The sequence below is a fragment of the Heterodontus francisci genome, chromosome 10 (genome assembly GCF_036365525.1).
Source record: "Heterodontus francisci isolate sHetFra1 chromosome 10, sHetFra1.hap1, whole genome shotgun sequence".
Taxonomy (NCBI): Eukaryota; Metazoa; Chordata; class Chondrichthyes; order Heterodontiformes; family Heterodontidae; genus Heterodontus; species Heterodontus francisci.
This window is the reverse complement of record NC_090380.1, coordinates 71,305,923-71,317,606: the sequence shown is the minus strand read 5'-3', so window position 1 is coordinate 71,317,606 and position 11,684 is coordinate 71,305,923. Positions and strand designations below refer to the sequence as shown.

General features: G+C 41.8%; 1 protein-coding gene across 1 annotated transcript in view; it reads left to right on the top strand.

The window, feature by feature from the left end:
- Positions 1-11,474, top strand: part of LOC137374517 (sodium/potassium-transporting ATPase subunit alpha) — a 52,639-nt gene extending 41,165 nt beyond the window's left edge. The window contains exons 16-23 of the mRNA XM_068040723.1: positions 1,193-1,361; positions 2,238-2,392; positions 2,752-2,875; positions 5,875-6,020; positions 8,795-8,925; positions 9,599-9,700; positions 9,867-9,958; positions 11,268-11,474. Coding sequence (XP_067896824.1) covers positions 1,193-1,361; positions 2,238-2,392; positions 2,752-2,875; positions 5,875-6,020; positions 8,795-8,925; positions 9,599-9,700; positions 9,867-9,958; positions 11,268-11,296 — 948 coding nt within the window. The 3' untranslated portion in view covers positions 11,297-11,474. The remainder of the gene's footprint in view (positions 1-1,192; positions 1,362-2,237; positions 2,393-2,751; positions 2,876-5,874; positions 6,021-8,794; positions 8,926-9,598; positions 9,701-9,866; positions 9,959-11,267) is intronic.
- The last annotated feature ends 210 nt before the right edge of the window (positions 11,475-11,684 follow it).

The following is an 11,684-nucleotide window of genomic DNA, read 5'->3' as shown; positions in this document are numbered from 1 at the left end:
CAAAAATGGAGGAGATATGGCTGGAGGGGTGTAAACGGGGCAGGTAGTTCCCTGACCACGTTTCCTACTCACCCCTATTATGTCAAAAGGTTGATGGAGGGAGAGTGGGAAATCCTGGCCAAAACTTTGTGCTGGAGTACTCGATATGGAGAAGTACTTGACAAGAATGGTGGTTTGTAAACTCCTACACTTATCAGGAGTGTGTAGTTCATTGTGTTGTCAACCTTAGCAGAAAAGTTTTAAATCATTGGGGGAGGAAAGTTGGAATTTTCTCTCTAAAATGTAACGCTTTAGAATGGGAATAGTTATGAAAGATTGTGCTTTTAAAAAGGTTAAAGCTTCTTATTAGGAGTAGGGGTATAAAGCTTTATTAAACAGGAAGTTGGCAGATCTTTATCTTTATGTAAAGAAAAGAAAGACTTACTTTTACGTAGTGCTTGTCACAACCGCTGGGCATCTCAAAGCACTTTACAGCCAATGAAGTGCTTTTGAAGTGTAGTCGCTGTTGTACTATAGGAAACGTGGCAACCAGTTTGCGTACACGAAGCTCTTGCAAGGCAGCGTTGTGATAATGACCAGATAATCTGTTTTTGTGATGTTGGTTAAGGGACAAATATTGGCCAGGACACCGGGGATAACTCCCCTGCTCTTCTTCCACAGGGCAGACAGGGCCTGGGTTTAATGTCCCATCCAAAAGATGGCACCTCTGATAGTGCACTTTCCTCACAAAGGACATTACACCAAAGAAAGACTTGCATTTATGTAGCACCTTCCACAACCTCAGGATGTCACAAAGCACTTCACAGCAAATTAAATACTTTTTCACTGTAGTCACTACTATAATGTAGGAAATGCAGCAGTCAATTTGCACACAGCACAAATAGCAATGTGATAATGACCAGATAATCTGTTTTAATGATGTTGATTGAGGGCTAAATGTTGTCCAAGACAGTGGGGATAAATCCCCTGCTCCTCTTCAAAATAGTGGTATGCGATCTTTTACATCCATCTCTCCCAAAAGAAGGCACCTCTGACAGCACAGCTCCCTCCTCATTACTGCACTGCAGCTTGATTTTTGTGCTGAAACCCTGGAGTGGGACTTGAACCCCGAACCTTGGGACTCGAGCAAGAGTGCTGCCAACTGAGCCACGACTGACACATGGTTTGATATTTTGATTTAATGTTTCTGCAGGGTGCCATTGTAGCTGTGACAGGTGATGGAGTGAATGACTCTCCTGCTCTGAAGAAGGCTGATATTGGTGTTGCTATGGGTATTGCTGGCTCTGATGTGTCCAAGCAAGCTGCTGACATGATTCTGCTAGATGATAATTTTGCCTCCATTGTCACTGGTGTGGAAGAAGGTGAGGGCAGTATTTGGAGCTGATGGCAAAGGTTTGGTGTTTGGGATCTAACAAAAATGGAAAATGCTAGAAGTATACAATAGGTCCATCAACATTTGAAAAAGCTATCTACTGCCAGCATTTTCCATTTTTATTTCAAATTTATAGCGCATAGTTTTTTTTTTCCCTTTTAGTCCTTTGCTATCTTGTATACTCTAGTGGCTCTACTTGAATAGAAAATACTTAAAACGGAAAGCACCAATTGCAATTCCTTGTTTAAGTTATCTGACTGCAGCTTGGGTTGCGATGGGATATTGGTATTTCAGGCTTCAGCAAGGACTGCTGGAAGTCAATCAGCAAGGTTGCTGCTTCTGCTATGTGTTCAGTAACTGCAAAAAGCGTGCATGTGGTGATTTAATGCGGGTAACATTGACTCAGTTGTGATGCTTCGTAACTTCTTGATACTCAGCTGTCCAAGCTCCTGTGAAGAATGCCCTCTAGATAAGCTACTGAAGGGCTGCTGCCAGTTTGGGTATGTACCCCAGCATAACTTACCACCTTGAGAAGAAGGACAAGGGCAGAAAGTTGGAAGAGAAAGAACAAAAGAGTCTTGTTTTGATAGTACAGTGGATAGTCCAGGCATGCTTCTGAATATTTAAACTTCTGGAATGCTCAGTCAGTGTTGTATCTTGAGCTGAATAATTTTCTGTGCCTTTTTTAAGACTAAGAATTTAATTGCCTATTTTGCCATGGTGTTTCATGCAACTGCCTGTTCTCTTCAATAGCTTTTGGAGTACCTTTCTGTTTTATAAAAATACAAAATCCACAGCCCAGTTTGTACAGAAGAGCTGCTTTATTTAATTACTTCAACAAATTACAGTGTGATCTTTTTCACAGGTCGCCTGATTTTTGATAACCTAAAGAAATCCATTGCTTACACCTTAACCAGCAATATCCCTGAAATCACACCTTTTCTGGTTTTCATCATTGCAAACGTCCCACTGCCACTCGGAACTGTCACAATCCTCTGCATTGACCTGGGTACGGACATGGTGAGTTTACTGTCCAGTCTTTGTGTAGTTATTTAATTGAGATGGATGTTTAAAGCTCTGTTGTGTTGTAAAGATTGTGTTGCTACTTTCTTCTCCCTTCTGCCTCCAATGGATGTCCTCCTCTCGAACTGCTTATCTTACTTTTAAGCCAATGATCGGAGAATGAGCCACTAACTATTTCCCCTTTCAGTATTCAGGGCTTTGATCCTGAACATTGTGCACATTGCTGTTCTACTGCCCTGCCAATTAAATGCATTATAGCAAAAATGTTGAAGCTAGTTGCATGTAAATTAATAAGTGTTGCTTTTGCAGTGGGATTTGGTATAATCTGTTTTACCAATGATTGCTGTGCTTTGCAGGTCCCTGCCATCTCTCTTGCTTATGAACAGGCTGAAAGTGATATAATGAAGAGACAGCCACGCAACCCCAAGACAGACAAACTGGTGAATGAGAGATTGATTAGTATGGCTTATGGGCAGATTGGTGAGTAATGGTTTAGTTGGCCATTCCAATCTTTCACTTTATGCTATATTGAAAAGTATACAAATATTGTGAACAAGATTTAAAATTAACATGTTCCTTATAGCCTTCAACAATCAGCATGGCAAACCTCATTTAAGCTCCATTTAGTGTAGGGATGTCCAGACTAGGAATGACTCTTGTTTTATCAGTCTGGCATGAATCCAGCCAGGCTTTACACCGGTGCTATATTTGGCTTGAATATCCCTAGGCTTTGCAGTGCAATGTTAGCTAACATTGTTCTTGGACTGCAGCTCAGTGACCATGAGAGTGATTGTCACATGAGGACTGGATAGAGTCCCTACACTCAAATATGCTGCTCCTGCTCACTGTCCAGTATCATGAATAAAGAGTGGACATTTGGATGAGGTGATTGGGAGGTTTGTATCAGTGCCACTGCAGCAAATTGTGGTTGTATAGAGATAATATTTAAATACATCTCAACATGACAAGATTCAGCACTTACAGGTGGAAGAGAAGAAATGCATGTAATCTATAATCCAGGCAAGGGACAAATGGCACACTTTGTTGCTGAAGATGAACTGCGAGAAGCAGCATGATTGGAGCAAATGATTTGTTGTCAGACTAAATCACCCTTTCCATTGCATTTGGACCTGTTTATATTAAATTGCAGCAAGTAACTCACCTCCTGATTTCCCAAAACCTGCCCACCATCTACAAGGCACAAGTCAGGAGTGTGCTGGAATACTCTCCACTTGCCAGGATGGGTGCAGCTCCAACAACACAAGAAGTTCAACACCATCCAGGGCAAAGCAGCCTGCTTGATTGGCACCCCAACTACATGCACTCCCTCCACCACCGATGCACAGTGGCAGCAGTGTGTGCCATCTACAAGATGCACTGCAGCAACACACCAAGGCTTCTTAGACAGCACCTTCCAAACCTGTGACCTCTATCACCTGGAAGGACAAGGGCAGCAAATGCATGGGAACACCACCACCTGCAAGTTCCCCTCCAAGCCACATGCCATCCTGACTTGGAGCTATATCGCCGTTCCTTCGCTGTCGCTGGGTCAATCCTGGAACTCCCTTTCTAACAGCACTGTGGGTGTACCTACCTCACATGGACTGCAGCGGTTCAAGAAGGGTGCTCACCACCACCTTCTCGAGGCCAATTAGGGATAGGCAATAAATGCTGGCCTAGCCAGCGATGCCCACATCCCATGAATGAATTAAAAAAAACTTTTTTCAAAAATACTAACTTCTGCATTTGCGTACATATACTCAAACTAACAGTAGTTTGGTTTTTAATTAGCTGCCCCAAAAAAAACTAGAAACAAAACAAAGTCTGCAGATCATACTTCCGATGAACAGTCTTCAAATTCAACACAGTCCAAGTTCACTTGCAGTCTTCCAAGGTCTGATAAGAAAAGGGTCCTTTCAGAGATAGGGGTTTAACAGTTCAGTTCAGCAGTTGTAATATTAAACTCTTTTTTCTAGCGATGAACACAGCAGATCAACAATTTGTTATTTCTTTAAGGAATTAATTTGGCTTGAAGCTTTTTAGAAGTTTGAGAGAGAAACTACCCAGGGTCTAAATTGACTTAGAGAGAGCTCTCCTATTTCCTTCACATGCTGGATCAGTCTGTAAACTGTGTCTCTGCTAGCCAGTTTCAGAGTCAAAATGGATACATTGAAGCCTTGTTCTCCCTATCTGTATGGTTTTTGCCTGGCAACCAGAATGCACTTTTGCTCAATGACTCCGGAGCTTGCTGTCTTAAAGAAGTACTGATCTTTTACAGCCTTAAAGGTGCACCGCAATATTTCCCGAGGAGGAAAAAAACAGGATCGTGACACAATCCACTCTGACTCTCTGATCAGCTCGGTCATTGTCCTTCTAATTATGTTTCTCCTCATGATTTATTTTTTTGTTTTTCTTTGTACCGCAGGTCCTCTTCCTCTACTGTGAAGATAGATACAAAATACTAATTTAACAAGCTGCCATTTCCTTATTGTCGATTACATTGTCACCACCATCTATCTTTTATGAACCCACCTTTTTCTTAGTTGCTCTTAATATATTTATAACAATGTTATTGTTTGTCTTTATAGCCTTTGCAAGTTGTTTTTGTATTTTTTTTTTTGCAACTCTGAATATTTTCTTGCTTGCAATTTATATCTGCCTGCAGGATATTCATTTTTGCATTTGTGAAAGCCTCTTCTAGTTTTAAACTATACCTTACCTCAATTGTTGACCATGGTTTGCTTAATTACACCACTGGAGCTTTTGCCTTTATAGGAGTAAGTATTGGTCTTGTATTGTACCAAATATCCCTTTAAATACCTCCCACAATTCAGCCCAGTTTACTGTGGTCGGTTTATGTCTCTGCCCTTCAAGGTTAGTCTTTAAGTTTAATACCTTAGTGTGTGATTCTTCTACCTCTCAAACTTAGCATTAAATTCGATCATGTTATGGTCACTGCTGGTAAGATGTTCCCTTACCATCATTTGTTAACTAATTCTGGCTTGTTACACAGCTAGTATGGCCTGTTGCCTTGGTAGTAAAACATTGTTCCAGAAAACTGTCCTAAATACACTCTAGAAATTTGCTGCCTTTACGACTTGTGGCATTCTGTTTCTCCCAGTTGGTGAAAATTAAAATCTTCTATTATAACCACATTGCTTTTGCTACATATCTGATCTCCAATCTCACAATTTATGCATCCCTACTAGAGCACTACTGTCAGGAGGTTTACAGACAACTCTAAAGCTTATATCCTTTGCTGTTTCTTAATTCTACACCTGTTCCACTACTGCTCACCCTTACTGAAATCCCTTTTTTTAACTGCTGTAATAGTGTATTTTATCATTATTGCTTGTCTTCCTTTCCCAATTTCCCTATCTGTGTAATCAAATAGCTTTTTTTAAGATTCGTTGCTTCAATTTTTTTTGTGTGTGAGCAGAGGCAAGAATTAAAATAAAAATGTAATTGCTTTTATCCAGGAATGATCCAGGCCTTGGGTGGTTTCTTCACATATTTTGTGATCTTGGCTGAAAATGGATTCCTCCCAACGGACCTAATTGGAATCCGTGTGTCTTGGGATGACCGGTGGAAAACTGACGTGGAAGACAGCTATGGCCAACAGTGGGTACGTATAAGCCACCTTCGTGCCATGTATTGCTGACAGCCAAGAGCTGGTTTCCTGTAGCATAATTGATTTAGACTTTGCCTTGGTAATGATGTTGGCAGCTGAAGCTTATATCTCAGCACTTGGCAGAGAATTCAAACTTTCCAACAAGCAGGTTAGAATATCATCTAGAGCAGCTTATTAAAAGAACATTATTCCTCTTTTACAATGGAACCTGGGTTACCCATAAAACTTTTTGTGGGGTTGGGTCTAATTTACAAAAATAAAATTAATTTAAACAGTCTCTTGATCTTGATCTTCAGTAGGAGTGGTTATTTGGATGTCCAGGACCTGATGGAATTTACTGTCCATGCAGTTCTTTTTAAAAAATTCTTTCATGGGTTATGGGCATCGCTGGCAAGGCCAGCATTTATTGCCCTCAAGATGGTGGTGGTGAGCCGTCTTCTTGAACCGCTGTAGTCTGTGTTGTGTAGGTACACCCACAGTGCTGTTAGAAAGGGAATTCCAGGATTTTGATCCAACAACAGTGACGGAAAGGCGATATAGTTCCAAGTCAGGATGGAGTGTGGCTTGGAGGAGAACTTGCAGGTGGTGGTGTTCCCATGCATCTGCTGCCCTTGTTCTTCCAGGTGATAGAGGTCGCGGGTTTGGAAGGTGCTTTCGAAGGAGGTTTGGTGACTTGCTGCAGTGCATCTTGTAGATGGTACCCACTGCTGCCACTATGCATCAGTGGTAAAGGGAGTGAATGTTGAAGCTGGTGGATGAGGTGTCAATCAAGTTGGCTGTTCTGTCCCGGATGATTTCGAGCTACTTGACTGTTGTTGGAGCTGCACCCATCCAGACAAGTGGAGAGTATTCCATCACACTCCTGACTTGTGCCTTGTAGATGGTGGGAGTCAGGAGGTAAGTTACTCACTGCAGAATTCCAAACCTCTGACCTGCTCTTGTAGTCACAGTATTTATATGGCTGGTCCAGTTCAGTTTCTGGTCAAAGGTAACCCCAGGATAGTGGGGGATTCAGTGATGGTAATACCATTGAATGTCAAGGAGAGATGGTTAGATTTTCTCTTCTGGGGATGGTCATTGCCTGGCACTTGTTTGGTGCAAATGTGACTTGCCAGTTATCAGTCCAAGCCTGCATGTTGTCCAGGTCTTGCTGCATATGGACACGGACTGCCTTAGTATCTGAGGAGTCGCAAATGGTGCTGAACATTGTGCAATCATCAGGGAACATCCCCACCTGTGACCTTGTGACTGAAGGAAGGTCATTGATGAAGCAGCTGAGGATGGTTGGGCCTGGGCCAGTATCCTGCAGTGATGTCCTGGGGCTGAGATGATTGACCTCCAACAACCATAACCATCTTCCTTTGTGCTAGGTATGACTCCAACCAGTGGAGAATTTTCCCCCTAATTCCCATTGACTCCAGTTTTGCTAGGGCTCCTTGATGCCGGACTCTGTTAAAAGCTGCCTTGATGTCAAGGGCAGTGACTCTCACCTCACCTCTTGAGTTCAGCCCATTTTTCCATGTTTGAACCAAGTCTGTAATGAGGTCAGGAGCTGAGTGGCTCTGGCGGAACCCAAACTGAGTGTCAGTGAGCGGATTATTGCTGGATAAGTGTGCTTGAAAGCACTGTCAATGACCCCTTCCATCACTTTGCTGATGATTAAGAGCAGACTGATGGGGTGGTAATTGGCAGAGATGGATCTGACCTTTTTGTGTACAGGACATACCTGGGTAATTTTCCACGTTGCCGGGTAGATGCCAGTGTTGTAACTGTACTGGAACAGCTTGGCTAGGAGCGCGGCCAGTTCTGGAGCACAAGTCTACAGTACTATTTGCTGGAATGTTGTCAGGGCCCATAGCCTTTGCTGTATTTAGTGCCTTCAGCCGTTTCTTGATATCACGTGGAATTGAATTGGCTGCAGCCAGGCATCTGTGATGCTGGGAACCTCAGGAGGAGGCTAAGATGAATCATCGTCTCGGCACTTCTGGCTGAAGATGGTTGCAAATGTTTCAGCCTTGTCTTTTGCACTGATGTGCTGGACTCCCCCATCATTGAGTATGGGGATATTTGTGGAGCCTACTCCTCCTGTCAGTTGTTTAATTGTCCACCACCATTCATGACTGGATGTGGCAGAGCTTAGATCTGATCCGTTGGTTGTAGGATCGCTTAGCTCTGTCTATCACATGCTGCTTCTGCTGTTAGGAATGCATGTAGTCCTGTGTGTCGCTTTACCGGGTTGACACCTCATTTTTAGGGATACCTGTTGCTGCTTCTCGCGTGCTTTCCTGCACTCTTCTGTTAAGGCTTGGGTCGCTAGGAGACCAGTGTGAGTGGGGCTGCCAGTAATTTCATTTTTGATGTCCCTTTCTAAGATGGAAAAATTGGAGTCACTGGGCACTTGATTGCATAATAATCAGAAACTAATTCGATGTGTTAATGAGAGGGTCCCTCTACCACAGTGAATAATCAAGTTTCACTGTAGTTTAGAGAAGGTTTATGAATGGAGATAAAAGGATTAGCTATGATTCCATTTAGAGAGAGAGAAGAGATCCAGGACAAATGAGACGTAATCAGAGTGAGTGAACTGCTTTCTTGGCTTATCAGAGCTGGAAAGTTCCGTCGCTGGGTTGTATGCCTCATTGAAATAAAAGTAATACTTCATTAAGATTTTATCGCACATTTTTGGTATACCAAGTTTGAATCCCCGACTGTGTCCCTGAGCATATTTAAAACTTAACTCCACTAATTTAATATTTGTCCTTTTTCAGACTTACGAACAACGGAAAATTGTGGAGTTTACATGCCACACTTCATTCTTCGTCAGTATTGTGATAGTGCAGTGGGCTGACTTAATTATCTGTAAGACCAGAAGGAACTCCATCTTCCAACAGGGAATGAAGTAAATATTTCACCAATATGTTCGGGAGAGGGGGAGTTTACACCAGTCAATGGCATAATATGTAGTAATCACAGTTGGCATCTTTGGCTAAAGAATTTTAGAATTAAATCTTCTCTTTCCATTTTATTCTCTGTTCCCTTGGGCACGGGCGAGTAGGGGAGAATCCTAATGGGATATAGTGCGACTGTTACTGGGTAAAATCTGGTATGGACTAAAATATAAACTTGCTAAAATGGGATGTAAATTGAACCAGTTATTTTACAGGTAAATGTGCTGTAGGCTGTAAAACAAGACATAATTTCAATATCTGGGCTGTACTAAGTTATCTGACCTATGTTAATATATTATAATTGGCTTCATCACCTTGGACTAGGGAGAGTTATCAGCCAGCTTTCCCGCAACTGGTCACTATCCATTGGTTTTATTGTCTCCGCCCTTTCAATGAACGTAATGTGAGGATTGTGTTGAAGTCACATGTGGTGCCACTGTGATTGTGTGATGGTACTTAAGCTCATAACTGGATAATGGTCATTGGACTTGTTACTGGAAGCTGCCAGCACCAGTGAAACTGCCCTAGAATGAGTTGCTATGTTCAGGTGTGGGAATCGGAGGTATTTTGGGCGATGAGTATTTTCTGTTGCCTTGACTCATAATATATTTCCTTGTTTCACAGGAACAAAATTCTCATCTTTGGTTTGTTTGAAGAGACAGCACTTGCTGCTTTCCTTTCATACTGCCCTGGCACTGATATAGCGATCAGGATGTACCCACTCAAGTAAGTAGCTCTTATTTCCCTGTCCTGGCTCCTACAGTAGTGGTTGCTTTTAGTTCCAAATAACAAGCATCTTTTAGTATTCAGATTCTCTTTGCTGTGGGTGTCTCATTTTTGGTTGACATTCTTCTTGTTAGGTCTTTAATTCAGTTCATTTGCTTTCTTGCAGGCCAAACTGGTGGTTCTGTGCCTTTCCATACAGTCTTATCATATTTCTCTATGATGAAATGCGAAGGTTCATCCTCCGTAGGAGCCCTGGAGGTAATCTAGAACAGTTTGTGACATTGTGTCTGAAAGTATTTCATGTAGATTCAAATCTAAATAATCTAGTCAGGGTTCATGTGCACTCTGTAACTTTAAAGGGTAATATCCCTGACTGACGAGGCTTTATTGTAGTTTAGTTCTGTATTTGTCATGTAAGTTCAGTCTGCCTCATGTCTGATCTAAACTCTTAACATTGGAATGCTGTTAAGTTGTTTGATTACTTTTACGATTTAAGTTCCTGTTGGCCATATTGGGTAAATGCATTTCCCACATTGTGGTATGGGACATACAAGTCAGGTATTCCTGTTCTGTGTTGTGCAAGCTGATCTTAACCAGGTTGGCTGCTCGCTTCCCTGGGTTAGGGATATTGGCAGATGGGACAAGAGATCACCTAGAGTTCCTGCTTCCAACTGGTGCCCAGTGACACCTCCGTACAAACATTTAAATTAGGAGCAGAAGTAGGCCATTCAGCCCCTCAAGGCTGCTCCACCATTCTATAAGATCTTGGCTGATCTGTTTGTGTTTCGAATTCCGCACTCTCCTCTACCCCCGATAACCTTTTGATTCTCATGCATACCAAGAATCTATATACCTCCGCCTTAAAAATATTCAATGACCCTTCCTCCACCACCTTCTGAGGCAGAGAGCTCCAAAGTCGCACAACCCTCAGAGAAAAAAATTCTCCTCATCTCTGTCCTAAAAGGGCAGCCCCTAATTTTAAAACAATGCCCCCTAGTTCTGGACTCACCCACAAGAGGAAACATCCTTTCCACATCCACCTTGTCAAGACCGTTCAGGATCTTATATACTTCAATCAAGTATCCCCTCACTCTTCTAATCTCCAGTGAAAATAAGCCCAGTCTGTCCAACCTTTCCTCATAAGACAACCCGCAACCTATTTACTAGATTGATACCTGGAATGAGTGGGTTGTCTTATGAGGAAAGGTTGGACACCTGCTTGGAAGTGCATGAATTTGGATGTTGAAATGAGGACATGATAGGCTCAGCTGTGAGATTCCTCGTCAGTTGAATAGCCTGCTGACTTTCGTTGTACCGGCTTAAGCATAAAAAGCAGCCACATGGGTCAGGTACTTCCTGGGCAGTACCTAGTGCATGTAGGATCACCACAGTTACTTCCTTCAGGAGAGGAAAGGGAAAAAGCTGGGGAGCAAGGGCAATAAATCTGTCAAAATAAACATGAGAATTACAAGAAAAGATATTAGATTGCTTCAGAGTTTTGTTTGTCTTGTACTTTACACTTCATAAAAATGCATTGCCTGACTTTTTTCTTCCTTTTTATTACTAGGTTGGGTGGAGCAGGAAACCTATTACTAGAAGAACAAATGCTAATACACTTCATCAGTTTGTTTGTCTGCCTTAACTATTAAACATTTACTAAAGAGCTAATTGTGGTGAATGGAGATGGACTGTTTTGTAAGAAGCAAAACTGGAAATGTCAGTCGTTTTATATAAACTTTTTACAAATATAATTTAAATAAATTAGATTATGTCAGTCTGTGTGTGCTATGTTTTTATATTTTAATTAATTACTCAACCACTTAATATACACCATCTGCAATGGGTATTAAAGCCATTTTAAGATATTTGCCTTTTCTTTTAACTTTCCAGTACTGGTTATTAATCCTGATTGAAATAGACCTGTGCATATTTTGTGCATCCTTAGACTGAATAGTATTGCTTCTGCGAAAAGTTATTACATGCT